This window comes from Diadema antillarum, unplaced genomic scaffold (genome assembly GCF_040938485.1).
Source record: "Diadema antillarum isolate AM-2024a unplaced genomic scaffold, OU_Dant_1.0 seq00000389_RagTag, whole genome shotgun sequence".
Taxonomy (NCBI): Eukaryota; Metazoa; Echinodermata; class Echinoidea; order Diadematoida; family Diadematidae; genus Diadema; species Diadema antillarum.
Window position 1 is genome coordinate 661,344 of NW_027271386.1, and position 19,247 is coordinate 680,590.

General features: G+C 39.1%; 1 protein-coding gene across 1 annotated transcript in view; it reads left to right on the forward strand.

Annotated features, from left to right (window-relative positions):
• Positions 1–508: 508 nt before the first annotated feature.
• The window catches only part of LOC139731953 (nucleolar transcription factor 1-A-like), a 32,393-nt gene continuing 13,654 nt past the window's right edge, over positions 509–19,247 (forward strand). Inside the window, exons 1-6 of the mRNA XM_071642824.1 lie at positions 509–635; positions 11,247–11,336; positions 12,726–12,904; positions 14,235–14,318; positions 16,564–16,719; positions 17,536–17,600. Of these exons, the coding sequence (XP_071498925.1) occupies positions 509–635; positions 11,247–11,336; positions 12,726–12,904; positions 14,235–14,318; positions 16,564–16,719; positions 17,536–17,600 (701 nt within the window). The remainder of the gene's footprint in view (positions 636–11,246; positions 11,337–12,725; positions 12,905–14,234; positions 14,319–16,563; positions 16,720–17,535; positions 17,601–19,247) is intronic.

The following is a 19,247-nucleotide window of genomic DNA, read 5'->3' on the forward strand; positions in this document are numbered from 1 at the left end:
TTCCCCAGTCCCTTGTTGTCGGCAGAGCTCAGGCGGTAGTTCGGCTTGTCCCTCCGAAAGTGAGTGCGCGGGTGCCGCTACAGCAGCCGGATCGTGTGTGCATCCATGTACGTCATCGGCGTCAATATGATTTATGTTAATTTATGCAAAATATCGCCATCTGATTGGTCAATCGATGTTTACCTCCTGAATTCGTAAACAAAATTATCATCCTTGGTCACTACGATTGCAAGCGACAAGCTCCAGTCTTCATACAACGCATACATGCTGCCCTAAAAACATATCCAATCTTAGTGAACGAGGTTAAAATCCCCGGCTAAATTCGGGTAAACTCCACGTGAGTGGTGGGAAAATTCCCGATTGGACTTACTCATGAAAATTAGCAAAAAAATGATTATTATGAAAAGGAAGTAACACTTTAGTATCCTAGTGAACTTAAATATCGCCCACAGCCGGACTTATATGTAATTTCATTTGGCACTACTTTTTGCGCTCTATATATGTGATAATGGTGGCGCCATCTCCTCTGCCGCTGGAGCAGGGCGGGCGCGGAGGAAGCTGCGCAAGCGGGTCGGGACCCGAGAGCGTTGGGGCGAATCAAGAAGAAACAGAGACAATCATGACAGACGTAGACGGTAAGTGTGCAACAAATCTTCAAAATTTGCCATTTTGTACCGTGATTTTCTCCAAAGCAATATACTTGTGTCGTGTGCGATACTTGTGAGTTCATTCTGGTTGATATTTCAATGCGCGTAATCAAAGGATTGGTGATTGATTTGTGATTTTCTGCGCCGATTCTGTAACCAAAATGGCCGGGCAAGTCTCGGGTAATGTTATCATAGGAACCCGCTCATTGGCTGTTGTTCGCTGAGGTTCCGGTATGGAAGTAGGTCATATTCTCATTTAATTGACTATCATCGTCATTGAAAATATGTTGATTTTAATCTCCAATGTTTTTCAAATACATCGTAGAAATGGCATATGATATTTTAAGGAGGTTTGTGGGAATTGAGAGGCCGGTTGTCGGTGTTACATATTGCATTTGTTAATAAGCATATGCCTACCTCATGCAAGTTCGTAACGCACGCGGACTATGTAGCGGCGCGGGCGTCGCCCCATGCTGTCGGGTCGTGAAACCCGTGACTTGATCAAATTCCCGGGCTTCCCTCTAGAGCGGGCTGAGCTCGCACGCCCGCAGTGCTGCGGCATGGTCGCCGCAACGGAGCGAGCTAGGTTTTTTTCGGTTGTTTGTCAGCCGTTGCGCTGCCCGTTTCATTACAATGCCAAGGAGTCACGCAGCCCCCGGGCGGGCGGGGCCTGCTCGTAGTGAGCGTGCTGTGACGTGAATAGCAATATCGTAGTTGTGTACGTAACATCACTGCTGACGCATTATACAGCTTCGGTGGGTAGCTTTGGTGACGAATTGCAGAGGTTTGTATTTTGGCAACGTCTATAGCCATCATCAAATATGTATCGCGTTGCAGTCTTAGGATCATTGGGAGATATTTCGTATTTTTGCTGACTCTATGAAGTGCATCGCTCACACCAACTAAAGCCAGTGGTACGTCACATCAGCGGTCATTCGCTGGTCCTCTTGGCTCTGCCTGCCCGCTACTGCTAAGTGCCATGCCCCCCTCATGGTCATGAACCCACGTAGAAGCGCACTCGCAGCCGGGACAGCGTAGACAAGGGCTTGTTGCCAGCGCCTGCCCTAGTCTACTCCTTCCCAAAGCCGCCCAGTTATTAAAAGCCGACCTTCAAAGTTTCAGTGTTCAAGAAGATTATTAACTTCTGCTCCCTAATGGAGGTACTTTGTTCGTCTCTGATCCAAAGAAACTTTACTGACTTCAACATGATTGTGATGATGAATTGGGGCATTAAATGGAAATGGAATAAATAATTTATGGATGATCATGCACTACCACATTGTGTCCTTTGAACTTGTAGTGGTACTAGAACCATTGGATGTTTGTTACTCTGATCTGAAATAAGTTTTTTTTTTTTCTTATTGTTAGTATTCTTAATTCTTATGTTTACTTTGTGTCTGGTTGGGTCCTCTACCTCTAGCCTAGGGATTAGTGTGGTCTTATTCCTGTTCAGTTTCATTGATCTAGGCCTACTCTTGGCCATTTGGGAAGATTGATGCTTGAGAAATCAACTTTTCAGTTTCCAACCCTGGACCCTTAACCCGTTGAGGATGGGCTGATTTTGCTACAACACACATTTCCCATAGACACCTGCCTGAGCCTACTTGGGACTCGTCCTCAAAGGGTTAAAAAAGATAACACCATGCCATTGCTGCCAGCATCGTCATCTGTTGCTTGAAGGCATGACCCTCGTCTGGACTCGACTTGTCTGCGACCCTTTTGATATTCCCTGTGCTCAAAATCCAAAGATATGAAATTATATAAGTAGGTCGTATAGTAATGAAAACTCAATGGCAGTTACTGGGTATATGAATTATCTTTTATTACAATGCCAAAGTTTTCAAAGGTCTGATAACTTGTGAAAAGGCACAAGAATTAGATTTTTATAACCTACAGTATCCTTGCAGATAATGATTTGTCTATCCTTATAAATAATGATTTGTCTGGGTTGTTTTTTGTTTGTTTGTGAACTGTTTGTTTGTTGACTGTCTTTCATACACCTGCAAATTGTCCTGGCTTGATTGAATTCATGACTTGTCAATACTCTGTGATTTCTGATCACCACAGAATTAAGTAAATGTCCAGACACGACAATTGTCCCTTCATTGACTGGAAGGATGAAAGAAGAATATAATGATGTTTATGTATTGTAAGATTTGAGCTTTTGCTTTTAAAGACTCACTGCCCCCACCCTTCCAGCCCTTTAGAATAACAAAATGTTAGGTTGCCCTAGACGTCAAAAGCAAAATGGTTTCATGAAATGAGTGCACATATTTGTTTGGACTCGTACACATTCTTATGAAGACTGAAGGAATAGGGGAGGGTTCTGTCTTTAGTTCACAATATCTGATGAGGGAAGTTTGTCAGAATAAAAATGAACTAGCAACACTTGAAGGTAAAACCCATTTAGAGAGACGGAAATGTCAGTACTTGAGACTAGAGTTCAGTGTAACTGTTACAATTCAAACATGGAAAGGAAGCACGGGTAGTATCATGCATACCAAGTGGCAACAGCATGGTGGGAAATTCTGCAATCTATGTCATTCACTTCTTGAAATACTCCTGCCCAAGCTCTGCCAGATATGGCCCCTAGCATACTAGGATGAAACATCAACAGAGTTGATTCTTGTAAGTATGAATAAAATGCTCAGATTCCACATTACGGAGAGAATAGAATGTAAACTATGAACGAGCACCAGTCAGAAACTTTGTTATTGCAGTACATGCCAAAGTCAACCTTGCATATTTTTCAAATCCAAAGGGGCTTGAGAAAATCCATCGGCTTTACAACTTTTTGACCTGCACAATGAAATTAACAGACATGTATGCTTATATCTGTCTGGGGTAGAATTTTCTTTGACTTCAGAGTTGTACTGACTGTGGGAGGCCGACATGGGTGAGGTTGACTGTATCATATCATCCTCTCCCCCCCCCCCCCCCCCCAAAAAAAAAAAAGAAGAAGAAGAAGAAGAAAAAGAAAAAGAAGAAGAAGGAGGAGGAGAAGAAGGAGAAGAAGAAGAAGAAGCCATGCAAAGTCACACTTACCTAAAGCTGCCACTCCTGTTAATAGTTTGATGAGTTTAGAACTGCTTGCAATGTGCTTTCCTTTTCTGGAGATGTTAGTCATGATTGCTATGAGATGGAGATGAAGCCACAATTGTAGAATATGGAGATAAAGCCACATGTCTGACAGCTACAGTAACTGACTTGTCAAGCCTGAAGGTTCGTCTTCTTCTAATAAACTCTTGGTGCATCTCCTGTAATAATGCATTGTAGACCCTGTTCTGTCTCCCAATGTGCATACAGGGGCAAAAGACTTCTTTCAGCCACCTGCTATGCATACCCTGAATGCCTTGTGGCCTATGATTCTTCTCTTTTGGCTCGCCTGAGCTGAAGGCTCAAGTGAGCTGAATTTCAATCATTTTCATAGAATGATGAACATCAGGCATGTGACTCTTGTAATGGTCATTATATCGGGGAGGTTGGAATACAAATTAAGTATATTGAGCCTTCATAAGAAAAGAACAAGATCCACACATACTATGGTTGCTTTCAATTGTTTACTATTTATTTTGTTTTATAGTCCTATCGATAGGAAAACAATGAATCAATGAAGGTGATTGAATGACAAAGTAATAGTTTAGTGGACAGTACTCTCACCTACTGAAATGCAAAAAAAAAAACTGATGTTGTCTGCCCATAGTCTGTCACTGCATTGGTCAGATTGAACATTTGATGATGAACTACTTTGCATATATTCTTGTATAATATATTTTGATAAATACTTAGTGAGTATTGTGTTGGACAAGATGTACCTGAAGCATGCAATTACTGGTATTCCTATCAAAAGTTTCTGCATGTCCTTCAAACTTTATTTTATGTACTTAAAACTTACTGGTGTGGCTATAGCATCAGTGATATCAAGGGGGCACGGCTTGACAAGTTTACATTCAGTCTCCATGTCTTATGAATGAGCTAGGTCAAGTGCTCTTTCAGTGTCCATAAGACTTGCATGAATGTCTTTGTATATAATCCTAAATGTATACCGGCGAGTTGGCTCAGACAGTAGCATATCGCACTCTCTGCCTTGCAGTCAAATTGCTCAGTTTCAGGTACAGGGTTTGAGTACCAGTGAATCTTGCTTAGCAGTGTTGTACATGTATGTTATCATGCTGTCCCTTCTAGTAGAGGCAAAACACTCTGTCTTGTGACTGTCAAAACACTGTGTGAGAGACTCACAACCCACACACATAAAAGATCCCGCATCATTCATTAATTGCAAAGAACAGAGTGTACAAGCTGGTGAAGTGGTCTGCCCCAAGTTCCAGCATACACTTAAATACAAGTAGACCCCATGGAAGACCAGCTAGTACAGCTGAATATGGGTTAACCAGCCATCTTGTTGATGGGAAATGCAAACAAACAAACAAGCAAAATTCTCCTATCGTGGCATCACAACTTGAAGAGTTCCTACATGTAGCTCAAGAGGGCGGCACAAGGGATTTACCAAAATTTTAAACGTTCGTAGCTTTTCTAACTGATGACACAATTTTCCTTCTGCTGTCAAGGAGTGTTTCACTGAATCCATGTGTGATATGTTGGGAGGGGGGGGGGAGCTATCTCTTTGAAGAGATCGTATAGTTTTGGTTGAGACCCACATTGTAACTTAAGGTTTCTAACATTTCTGAGTGAGATAATGAGAAACCTCTTGTGAAATATGAAAGAGCAAGTAATTCTAAGAGGAATTCAATGTTTACTGATCAAAATTAGTTTTAAAATGGCTGAGATACCCAAAACAGAGCAACCCTAATGAAAGGTGGGACCCACCTTTTATTGCAGTCGCTTTGTTTTTAATACTTTGTTTTTGCATATCTCAGCCATTCCAAAATCGATTTTCATCAAAGACACTTTGAATTTCTCTTAGAATATGTACATATGTATGCTCTGTACTATTTCACAAATGGTTTCTTGATATCTCACAAAAAGTTAGAAGCTCAATCCTCATCTCCACCAACACTATACCATCCCTTTAAAAAGACACTGTCCCTTTAAAACCACACTGTTATGAAACTGTGCCAACCAAGCGTGGAATGGCATTGTGTGTGAGGGCATGTGTTCACTTCCATCTTGAGTGATGTGGCGAGTCGATTCCACTTAAACTATTTACCTTGCTCCAAGACGTTTGAGCGGATTGACACTTAAGCCTAGATAGAACTTTGTGTTTTTAGAATCTACTTCAAAGTTCTCTGTGTTTCACTAATTTTTAAAGGTAGGCTGAAGTGGAAGGACAGTCTTATGTGCACTGTATTGTTTCTGAACATTTTTTGTTGGGTATTTGGATAGTTCAGAGCTACAAAGGATTGTTGATTCTGAAGGAAACTCCCTGACAAATTGAATTTATCTACCCAGAAAATACTCTCATGATGCAGATGACAGGATCATAGATAAGCCAACCTGATTTGGAGGCTACTGTAAAGCAAGGTCTTTAATACGGCATGAAGATTTTTGCAGCATGGCATTTTTCGTGAAATGCCACTGGCTTTCAATGCATGTAGTGTAGACAAGAACTTTGGCGCGCATTTTCATTTGCGAATCTTGGTTCTTTGAATACCATAATTAAAATGCACACAAACATTTCTGGTTTTACAGTATTGTGGCTCTAAGGAGTGAGATGCCTTTATAAACACTCAAGTACAATGTATCTCACTTATAGTTTTAGTGAACCTCCTGGATTTTGATTGTGTGAATGTTGGCAGACTTGAATCAACCTTTAATATTGGTAATTCAATATGAAAAAAAAATATTGTGCCCATTTTAGATCCTGCCACCCAAGAAATTCTCTCACATTGTGCTGCTGATATTAAACATTGGGATGCTATGACCTTCATTGCTATGGTAACCTAGAAGCTGTGTTGAAAAGTGAGTCACAACTCGGCACAGCCTGTCTCCATACACCATGTTGACGCAAAACATGAATCCTTACAATGAAATTCATTCGGCCCCTGAATGTCTTTATAGCTATTAAAAGTTCAACAGTTGTAGCATATCTGCCTCAAGGTTGAATGTACAACGTCGGCTATTTCTACACTACATTGTATGTATCATTACTAGTTCGTGATGTTAGACCCCCACATATTACACAGTTGTTTTTGTTTAAGTTTAAATAATACATTTATATACAGTGCACTCCAATTATAATGGACACAGTCACAGCAAAATACCTTTACCGCAAAGTAAAAATTGGCCCTATTATGCTCTGGTTTATAATGCTTTTTATTGTTTATTCATTCTTTTATGACAAATTTTCGATGAAACGAAAGAAAGCTACCAGTCCCAAGGACCGGACTACTATAAAAGAGGTTTCTTTCGTGTACAGAAACTTTTGCGGTTTCCATCGGTGCCGACTTTTTCGCGTGTGTTTAAATTCACGGTCGGTAATGATAGCGTTGTAACAAGCGACAAGTTCAAAACATGTTCGCGTGATGTTAAATTCGCGGTTCAACCTCAAAGCGCGAAAAGCGCGAAAATAAAATCACCGCGAAAGAAACCACTTTTACAGTATAACGGGAGTCCACTGTGCTATACAAGTGTATAAAACCAGAAATTTTCGCATTCATTAAACTTTTGCGAATTTCACAAGGTGCCAAGATTTGGGCAAGTCCAAGATAAAAGGTCCCCTCAGAAGGCAAAATTTCATCTTTGCTCAATATTGACATATTTGGTATCATTTTGAAGCTTATGAGTTGAAGTTTTGATTTCCATGGAGGAAAAAATGATATTATGTAAATTTATGCAAATTTCAAGGGCTTCATTTGCATAAATGTAAAACAGCGTTACGTATGGGACATTTATAAAAATTCATATTTATTCAAAGGAAAGCAAATGATATTTGATTAATATGTGGACATAAGAAGTTCATCAAATAGTTTAACTTGGTATGAAAATTTAGGGATTATGCAAATGATTATGCAAATTAGTTCGTGTCCTATCATGAGATGTCCCATACGTAACAAATTGAGGTCATTTTTTTAGATTTTTTTTGTTGAAATTACTAAGGTTATTTGAATGCCCTTTTGGAAAGTTCTAATTTATTGTTTAGAGAAATTAAATACCATAGAAAAAAGAAAAAAAAGTAAAAGACTTATTTTTTATTAGGCATTGAAATAATGTTATGTATGGGACAAATGCGTTACGTATGGGACATCCTCATACAGTGTACATATTGCATGTGAATGCATGTACAGTAGCTACTTTGTAGCTGGGAAGGTCTCTCAGTACACAAATGGTCAATCATCCTGAAGAAAGCATCCCAACTTTGTAGCTACTTTTTGAGTTATAGACACTTGAAACAATACATGTACTTGACTGAACAATTTTCAGAAAGGGGGAGGGGAAGATGGCAAACTACACAATGAAAATCAGCATTAAAGGGATGGTATAGTTTTTGTAGAAATGGGGATTCAGTTTTCAACATTTTATGAGATGACTGGAAACCAGTAATAGGAATTACTAAAGAGCATACAATTCTAAGACTAGAGGAATTCAAAGTTAATTTGATGGAGATCCAATTTGAAATGGTTGTGACATAAAAAAAAAAGTTTATTGCAAGTGATAAACAAATTGTCCTTATTCTGTTTTCAATAGTAGCCACAACAAATTTCATGGGTATACATACTGAGGTGTGACTCAAATCAATGACCTGACTGCTAGACAGACATCATACATCTACTTGATTACTGAAATTCCACGCAGCAGGTATTGCTTATTTATTAAGATTAATATTTCTTGTGTCAAGTTGTTTTTTGTTGAAACTAAATGGCAAACTGCCCTTCATCAATGGAAGTAAACACTTTAAGCTATTCAATTTTTTAGTAGTAACTATTCTGATAAAAATAGACTCTTACATACTCAGGTTGGTCATAAAAAATATAGAATATGATTGAATATGATTATGATGGTAAATATTTGGGGGATTTTGTTCCCTTGACAATCTGGATCAGTATTTGAGTAATTTCAACTGATTCCACCTCAATAATTATGCAAAAATTTGTTTATGGGTATTTTGCAAAATTACTTTGCAAAATGCCCATAAACATGGTTCTCCACACACTAAACGAATGGATGACAAAGGGCATGCATACTCAGGTTGGTCATAAAAATATAAAAATATGATTGAATATGACTATGATGGTGAATATTTGGGGAATATTGTTTCCTTGACAATCTGGATCAGTATTTGAGTAGTTTCAACTGATTTTACTTCAATAATTATGCAAAATACCCATAAACATGGTTCTTCACACACTAAATGAATGGGGGACAAAGTGTCCCATACGTAAGTGTCCCATACGTAACACGTCATGTCTGTCTTTGATTAGAACCTGTAATTAGGGCTTTTTGCCTAATGACATGAAACTTACCTGTGATAATCTTCAGTGTTGTGACTTTCATCACATTGAGTTACAAGTTGTAGAATGAAATACTTTCAGAGAGTTTTGAGGTTGAAAAAAATGTTCAAAAAACCAAAATTTTTCTGGTCCCATACGTAACGGCACATATTTTCTCTTCTAGAATATAATTGTCACGGTCATTTTTCTCAATTTTTTACGTGATTATACTTCTTCTAGATATCAATCACCATGATAAAGTTCAATATGATCAAAGGCCATTAACACTATTTTTCAGGTCATAAAAGTCTCTGAATGTCCCATACGTAACGTGCGTGTTATCTTGGACTTGCCCATTTGCGTAAATGCCCAAGAAAAGTTTTGCCCTCATCCAATACGTTGAATGCCAGTCACCAATTCATGAAAGTTTTATGCCGTGAAAAAAGCCGTCAGCTCCAATTCGCAAATGTTTCTGGTCTTACAGTACATGAACACACGGTTTGTACATGTAGTGTCTTAGAATTTCTGATTTGTAACACAACTTTCACATTTCAGTACAACAAGGATATAAAAGAGAATTTTTTAAGAAAGAGATAGATAGATATTGGGCATTTATAGTTCCATGCCTTGAAGTAAGGCTACAAGAAGTTATTTGTGTAAGTGATTGTGTAGCGTCTGCCAAGTTTTGTACTTCTTAATGCGATTACACACGTAAGTGGTTTATTTTTACCTTCAAGTAAAAATGGTGTCTGTGCTACAGTTTGAGATACAATGTATAGCTCTTTACATACAATGTGTATGTATACCTACATGTATGTTTCGGTGTCTTCTTCTTTCTCCAATCATTTTTTTTTGGGGGGGGGGGATGGGGATGGGGCAAGATTTAAGTAGATTCTGACAAGAAGTTTGTAGAATTTGAAGCATGAATTTGAATTGACTATTAAAACACCATGTTGCAAGATAAGCCACTACTTTTGCCAGTTTGTCTACACTGTTATGCTTTATTTATAGGCTTGCTGCATGGTTTGACAGTATAGACAAGATGCCTATTCTTGTTATCGATATTGAAAATGTCAAGGTTTGAGCTTCCACCTCACTTAGCAATTGAAAACAGTATGGTAAACTTCAAATCATTGGAAGTTATTGCCAACATAATGTGTGTGTACCCAGTTCATACTGTAGAGTCTGATGTACATTGTATGGCTGCTCAGGGCAGCTGACCGTGGCGTGTATGATTTGTATGGTCACCGGAAGAATGATTTGCTAACATTCTGTAAAAGTCCCATGACAAATGTATCACAAGTTTCTGTTTTTTCCTGAAGTCACAAACCCAATGCAAAGTTAAAAAAAAAAAAAGAATTGCACTCTGCTATGCGATTTTCCAGGAGATGTTTCTGGGCCCTGTTTTATGAAGAGTTTGAATTGATTACACTGCATATAGTTGATTTCAACTGTAAGTCTACGGCAGCCTGTGTGGTAAGGAAATTAAAAATCGATTGCATCTTTTGATAAAACAGGGCCAAGTCTTTTGGCACAACTGCCTTTGGCAACTTTCACCCCCAAAAGTATAAAAGTACGAACTGGAGTCTGTACATTGCATTTCTTGCTGACTCCGCCTCCAACCCCTTGTGACAGAAATTGCTCCACCTTGGGTATCTCTCTGGCCCGTCTGCATACAATTTGTAGCTATCATGTATTTGCTAGTAGGCCAATACATTATTTACAATGCCATTTAAAGCGGTCTAATATTTCACGAATCAGAACATCCCTAAACTTTTGTGAGTGGTTAAATTGGTGTTCGTGATTGTGGAGTAAATAACTGAACGGAGAAATGTGTGCTTGTCACATTCGTGGCAGGAGCAGAGTTAATACTTCACATGCTTAAATATTTGCCGTATACATTATAGGAGCTTGATTATATTGCAAACATCTTTATAGAACTGGTCCCACTTATGGAATGCATTGAAAACTTTATCTTTTTTGTGTAATTGATTTCTTTTCATTGAGACATCTCTTCTAGTACAATGTACGTGTGAAAAGTAGATGTGTGTGTTTTTTAGGCATTTAATATAAAACAATTTGTCTAATACTTATATTTCCTGCCCTCTGCCCACCCCACCCCTTGACAATGAACAACAATGATGGTAGGAATGGCAATGAATGAAGTTGAAGTCAAAGGTCAATGCATTGCATTTTTCTCTTCCGCTGGCAGGTGCAAAGAAGCGAAAGCTCGGGGACGGGCAAGATAACCCCGACGGCGATGATAATGCGGACGTCGCAGCCAAGAAGGTGAAGGAAGAAGGTGAGTGTGCAGCTACTTGTTTAACTTTATTTTTGTGGACAAAAATTGTCAACTGACAAGACAAATGAAACAATACAAAGTTGCTAAGAATGCAGCCCCACATGGAGGGCTGCTGAGTCTCCCTAATACAGTTGTATGCTTCCTGCATAGAAAACGAAATGGAGTGTTAAGTAAATACATGGATTAAGTCTCTATCTCTTCATGTGCTGTTAAAGAACATGGAAGCTTTCTGGCAATTGCCTTTACTTATTGAAGTGCATTTTACCAATGAGTATCTCCTGAACACCTTTCTGGAATTCCACTGATTTTGATCTGTCATTGACAACAGACCTGAATCAATGTTCTTGAGTGTTTTATGAAAGATATACACTTTTGAAATGCTCACACTTCGTTGTTGGGATCACCCCTAGGGAGAAAAATATGCCTATATACAATTTGTACAATATATCTAAAAGCATGCAATATACACTGTACATTATATGTATGCAAGTAAGACTTACACTTGGAAAACTCCTAAGAGACCCAAGTTATGACATGTTATGACAAGCAATTCACTGATTGATATGTCACCAAAAAAAAAAAAAAAAATTGAGAGTCTCCTGTACCTTATACCTGTCTGTGTTTGTATTTTTTATTACCAGTAATATTTTGTTGTGAGCAAAATTTTATGATGTTATTTTTATTTTGTGACCTGCTAGAGCAAAACTTGACTGGGTTTTGCATACAAATTATAAAGCAAATGCAACAAACTGTATTGAGTTTCTGTAGGTAGCAAATTTTATTTCTAACACTATAAAGTTTGGCCAAAAATTTTCTTAAAGAGCTGATATTCAATAAGCATGGTTTTTTTTTTTCGCATTTTTTACAGAATGTGTATAATTGCCAAGCCATGCTATAGTACAGTGTGCAAATACAATGTATTCTTACCCCTGAACCCCAACAGCAGAAAATGTTGCCCAACACTCCTTCCCCTCCCCCCCCCCCCCCTCAAAAAAAAAAAAAAAATTCTGCCAGTACCTATACAAAGTGGCATTTAACTCAAAATAAGCTGACTATGCTTGTGTGTGCGTATGTAAGTGTGCAGGGGCAGATCCAGGATTTTCGTAACGGGGAGGCGCCTTTGCAAAATTAAGGGGGGGGGGGGGCCTCACGCACCCCCCATTTTTTTTTCTTTTTATTTTTTTTTGTTTTAACCAAAAATAAAGGGGGGGGGCGTCCGGTTCACCCCCCCCCCCCCTTTGGATCCGCCACTGGTGTGTGTGTGTGTGTATGTGTGTCGGAATTTGTTCAACTGACTTCAACACTAGATATGGTATGTGTCACCCTGTCTATTATACTTCTCATCCATACACACACTGAATCCGTTCCCTCCTTCCAACTGCCGTACAGGCCCAAAGTTCTACCTGCCGGACCGGCTGACCCTCATCGCCAATGTCAAGAAACAGGCGCCGAAGAAGGACAACCAGTCCTACAAGTCCAGGGTGCTCAAAGTGGACTGGAACATGGTCATGTTCGGTCAGTACACGGCCGAGGACTGCAAAAATGAGTGGAACTCTATTCAGGCAGAGGTAAGGGTCAAGAGATTTTGTCGACACCCCGGTAGAATTGAGGCGGAGGGGGCTGGGAGGGGGGATGTGAAGAGATATTAAGCGATTCAAAGTGGGTTCACTGTTCACTGTCAGCACAGCAGATACCAGGGTAGTTTCTTTTTCCCCTCATTTTTCCTGCAAGGTTCTGGATGCTGAATGTTGTGAAGCGATATCTGTTGCAGAGATGCCAGCTGCTACTGTTTGGCAGTATTTTGTTGAGGGTTTTTTTTTGCCAAAAATACTGCAGGTTTCATGGAAAATGCCTTTTTTTTCTCAGCATTGTATTACTACACTTGTTTACAGCAGGAAAGGTAAAAACACTGTTTTTCGATGAAAAATATGCCTTTTCGGCCCTCAGAATAAGGCTGACGTCCCTACTGTTGCCCTAAAATATTGCAAAGTCAAATGCACATATCGTCTGTATAATAGGTGGCTGGATGGTAAACACTTACATTGTGCCTAGACTGCAACACTCAAAGTATTAAACCTCTTGAAAGGGAAATATAGATGAACAAACACGTATGAATAGAAATTCTCCATACAAGCAGTATTCATGATACTCGATCTTACTACTGTAAAACAAGGAATGTTTGCGTGCATTTTGATTTTGCAAATTTCGCGAAAGCCAAAATTTGTGAAATTCAAATGCATGCAAAAGTTCTTGTGTGCACGATATCCATTGAATGCCAATTCAATAGCCAATTCGTGGCAATTCACGAAAATGTCATGCCACAAATATCTTACTTTACAGTGTATTGGTTGCATGCAGACCACATTATTTGTGGAAAGGCATAATACCAAACTAGAAATAAAACTGAAAAAATAAAATTCTATAGATATCTGAAGTACAATGTTTATTTAATTTCAGGCTCACCAAGTAATAGACTTTTGAAATGTTTCATGGGCTTTATGATAAAAGGTCACATACGTGTAGAATGACTTAAGGGACCATAAAAGTGTTCTTGTAGAGATACAGCTACTGTATATTATATGTACATTTGACATTGCCGAATATTTTGTCATTCTATTAGTCATGAGATATATTTGTGAGAGAAAGACAGACAGACAGACAGACAGATATTGGAAGAGGAAATGTGTATGTAATGTAGTGTAATGTAACCCCCCCCCCCCTCCTATTTGATTTTGATAATGCTTTGATGAACTGTTGAATTTAATTTTTTTGTCAGAATTGGACCCAATTGCACACAAAATAGATATTAATCAAATGAAGTCTATACTGTTATTGTGCCAATCAATGTTGCTTGTTTGCAACCTTGTTAAAGATTCATTCCCCTGACTTTCTTTCCAGATTCGCAAGTACAAGACACTTGCCGACGTAGCCAATGAGGCAGCGGCACTTGTGCAGACACCAAACTACATCCAAAAGAAGTTGGTAAGTCAGGAGATACAACACACATGTGATTTTGAGGGTATCGCAAAAAAAAAAAAAGATGTCTCACGAGTCATTATTGTCTTGCTGTGCTTCCCAGAGCGGAACTAATTTGTGAGTGTAATATTTACAAGGACAACATGTAATATGCTGAATTAGGGAGCAACTTCGTGCAAACTTTAGGAAGAAATTTGATTAAAATGGTGCATCACAAAGAGAAAATGCTCAAAGAGAGAGAGGTCTGCGTTGTTGAGCCAATTACCCAGAACAAAATTCCTCGGTGTAAGTTTAACCCAAGTGGTAAGGGTAATCTATAATGTACTTCACTGATACAGCCACGTTCCCTACACAAATTTGCGACTACATTATTCTGTGGATAGTGTTTGAGAGTGGAGGTGACAATACTTAAGAGTCACACTTCTGCAGAAAGCAGTATTGAGAGTCTGCAGCTTTGCATTAAAAACTAGAAAAGCACTCGGAGAGCACAGACCTCCGCCAAGCCAGCAACTCATTTTCACCCTTTCATGCATGCAGTTTCCCAAAATAGAAGCATTTTTTATGACATTGCATGGCGCCTTGCTCGAGCAGAGCACACGCTTTAGTGCGCATACGTAAACCTCCTGTACGTGCAGCTTGAACCCCAAGTTCGTTGACCTTATATGCTAGAAAGATAAAAAATCCTTCAAAAATTCATGAAGATTCCCGGATCACTACCAAAATTGAATGAGGTGTTCCTTGTGCCAATATTGACTATTCATGAAAGTTTCATTGTAATCCGTACACAACTTTTTGAGTTATTTTGCAAACAGACAAACCAACACCGATGATCACTTAACCTCCTTCCTTGGCGGAGGTAAAAATAATAATAGTGGATAGGTACATAAAAGATTCATCACTCACTTGCGATAACTCAAAGTATATGAATATATTTGCAAATCTATATTTATGACCTTTTTTATGCCTCCGCAACGAAGTGGCCGGAGGCATTATGTTTTCGGGTCGTCCGTCCGTCCGTCCGTCCGTCCGTCCGTCCGTCTGTCCGTCTGTCCGTCCGTCCGTCCGTCCGTACGTCCGTACGTCCGTCCGTCCCGTTTTGTTTTTGTCGATATCTCAAGAACCGTGTGGTGGTTTTACATCAAACTTGGTATGAGGGTATATCCTTGGGGGATGATACTTTGTGTGGATTTTAGGGTCACAGGGTCAAAGGTCAAAGGTCACAGGTTATTTTGTGAAAAAAAAAATTGAAATTTCATGTTTTTCTCCATATCTGGCAAATGGTTCAAGGTATCTTCATGGAACTTAGTATATATGCTTGTACCGATGGGCAGTGATTATCTAGGGAAGTTGGGGGTCATGGGTCAAAGGTCAGGGGGTCAAAGGTCAAGGTCAACTCCTCAAAATATCACTACTTTCCTTAAAATGCAATATGCCTGAAGGTTTTTTTTTAAACTTGATGTATGGCATGTATTACCCAATATATATTTTTGGGGAAGTTTCTTGCCAAAAGGTCAAAGGTCAAAAGGTCAAAGGTCAAGCGAAAGTGCTAAATTGCACTTTTTCCTCCATATCTCGAAAGTAACTCAAGGTATCATCATGAAACTTACATATTTATGCATGTTCAACCTAACAGTGATTCTCTTTGGAACTGTGAGGTCAAAGGTCAAAGGCCAGGTTTAGATAATGCTATTTTCCCATTTGATACTGAAATTATACTTTTTCTCAATACCTTGAAAATTACTCAATGCATAAACTTATAAAAGGGTCAAAAGTCAAGTAAAAATCATCAGTTCCCCAAATACCTGCTCTCTGACATTTTAATCATTCATCCAATTGAACCTAGTTCTAGGAAAGTGAACATTCAGCACATTTGTGTCAAACCTGTCATTTTAATATTTTGCCAATTGTGTGAAACTGTCATCACACATTGTCAAGACATTGTACTATAGACCTATTAGGAGAACCATGCATTATGGCGGAGGCATATCAGTAGCCGTAGCGATATATCTAGTTTTTTGTCTTTGTCTTGTAAATTATGGTATTATGGAGCTTGAGAAATAAATGGATGCTGACAAACAAGTTTCATGAAAAAAGCACAATTGATTTTGCTGGCATGTATCAAATTATCATTAATGGGACATATAGTTTTCACCATTTGGTTCACATCAAGGGTTTCAAGTTGTAAGTCCAAACTGAATCTTCTTAAGCATGTTTTCCTTTTGTCTACCCGTTCGCGGTCTCCCTCATGCAGGTCCACCCAGACATGCCCAAGAAGCCACTGACACCGTTCTTCATGTTCTACAAGGAGAAGAATAAGAAGATGAAGGAGAAACACTCAGCCATGTCTCAGGTCCAAATCACCCAGATGCTCTCCATCAAGTTCAAGGAGCTGCCGGAGAAGAAGAGGGTAGGTTACCAGTCTCTTTGTCATGTCTCCTTAGTATTAGAAGAAGGTAGGTTACCAGTCTCTTTGTCATGTCTCCTTAGTATTAGAAGAAGGTAGGTTACCAGTCTCTTTTGTCACCTCAACTCTGGAAGCCTTTTGCTGTAACTGAGAATATTCAGCTCCCCTCTGTGAACAGTTAATGTGTGTGTGTTTATCAGTTTTACAACAAACTTGAAGTCATTTGAGTTTATGTGAATCAGAAGTTGCAACTATCTGGGAAGGGGGAGAGGGATTGTGTGATGCACAAGTGAGTGGGTTGCAGCCAAAAGTGATTTAACCTTCCGTAAACATCACCCACGGTCCACTTGAGTCCAATTGACCAGGAGTGTTGCACATGGAAATGATATATAGAACGGTTTTTAGTATGTGGTGAATCTTTGGAGATGCTTACATCAAATTTACTTCCTATTTTCATTGATTTTGCAATATTCCTCCATCAGTCTTCACTGGAAGAAAAAGATAGAAAGAAAAAAATGACTATGCATTTTGTGTGTGTTTGGTCTTTTGTAAACTTTAGATTCCAAAGATATTCATTAAACTGTTCCTCATATCAAATGTAGCAGAGTCCATGTAATGTATCTAAATCAGCAACAACAAAACAACTACTGGCTTTCTTTGATTGCCTTAGACCCTGTTTGCACTGGTGCACATAAGTGTGACTTGCAAAAAAGAGTAATTTTTGCATTGTGTGGAGACATTGCATAAAGTCTTTGTTGGCGCAGCAGTACCGGTATTTCGGTGGGAAAAATGACTTCTATTTCTCTTTTTCATTTGCAGAATAAATATTTTCAGAGATACGAGATCGAGACAAGGGCGTATGAGCAGGCCATGGAAAAGTTTTAGTAAGTATCGATTTGAAAAAAGAATGCTTTGAGACTTTAATATTTCTGGATGTCCTTCTTTGCCAGATACAGCCCCATCATATGGCAGTTTATTGTCCCCGCCGAACGAGTTCGAGCAGGGGACTATGAAACGGGCTCCGTACGTGTGTGTGTCCGTGTGTCCGTCCGTCCGTCCGTCCGTCCGTCCGTCCGTCCGTCCGTGTGTCCGTGTGTGCGTCCGTGTGTGATCAAAATCTTCAATTTGCTACTTCTCTGTCATTTATGAGCCAATTTTGATTCTGTTTGCTTTATATGATAGCACTACATGGGAGCTTTGAAACTTCTACACAGAATTTCAGTCGTGACCTTTGACCTTGACCTTTGACCTATATTGTACATTTTGCTACAAAATGCTACTCCTTCGCCATTTCTAACCCGATTTCGATTCCGTTTGCTTTATGTGATGGCACTAGGTGAGGGCTTCAAAACTTCTACACAGAATTTTGACCTTTGACTTCTTTTACCTTTGACCTTGATTTTTGACCTGTATTGTACATTTTGCTACAAAATGCTACTCCTTCGCCATTTCTAACCCGATTTCGATTCCGTTTGCTTTATGTGATGGCACTAGGTGAGGGCTTCAAAACTTCTACACAGAATTTTGACCTTTGACTTCTTTGACCTTTGACCTTGATTTTTTGACCTATATTGTACATTTTGCTACAAAATGCTACTCCTTCGCCATTTCTAACCCGATTTCGATTCCGTTTGCTTTATGTGATGGCACTAGGTGAGGGCTTCAAAACTTCTACACAGAATTTTGACCTTTGACTTCTTTGACCTTTGACCTTGATTTTTGACCTATATTGTACATTTTGCTACGAAATGCTACTCCTTCGCCATTTTTAACCCGATTTCGATTCCGTTTGCTTTATATGATGGCACTAGTTGAGGGCTTCAAAACTTCTACACAGAATTTTGACCTTTGACTTCTTTGACCTTTGACCTTGATTTTTGACCTATATTGTGCATTTTGCTACAGAATGCTACTCCTTCGCCATTTCTAACCTGATTTCGATTCCGTTTGCTTTATGTGATAGCACTAGGTGAGGGCTTCAAAACTTCAACACAGAATTTTGACCTTTGTCTTCTTTGACCTTTGACCTTGATTTTTGACCTATATTGTACATTGGCTACAAAATGCTACTCCTTCGCCATTTCTAACCCAATTTCGATTCCATTTGCTTTATGTGATGGCACTAGGTGAGGGCTTCAAAACTTCTACACAGAATTTTGACCTTTGACTTCTTTGACCTTTGACCTTGATTTTTTACCTATATTGCACATTTTGTTACAAAATGCTACTTCCGGCGGGGACATATGTTACGCACCGCGTAATTTCTACTTTTCCTTGTTTCCTTTTAGTATCATTTTTCTTGTCCATAGTTTATTCAGTGTTTTGTGTTCTTGGTCATTTGTAAACTTTAGTTTCCAAAGATTTTCTGCAAACTGTTCATCCTGAATGTAGCAGAGTCCACACAATATAAAAGGAACAACAAAACTTCTGGCTTGCTTTCATTGCTGAGGACAAAGTGTATAGTGCTGTTTTGCTCATGCTTTATACAGTGCACTCCCGTTATAACGAAATGCTCGGGACCGGCAGTTTTC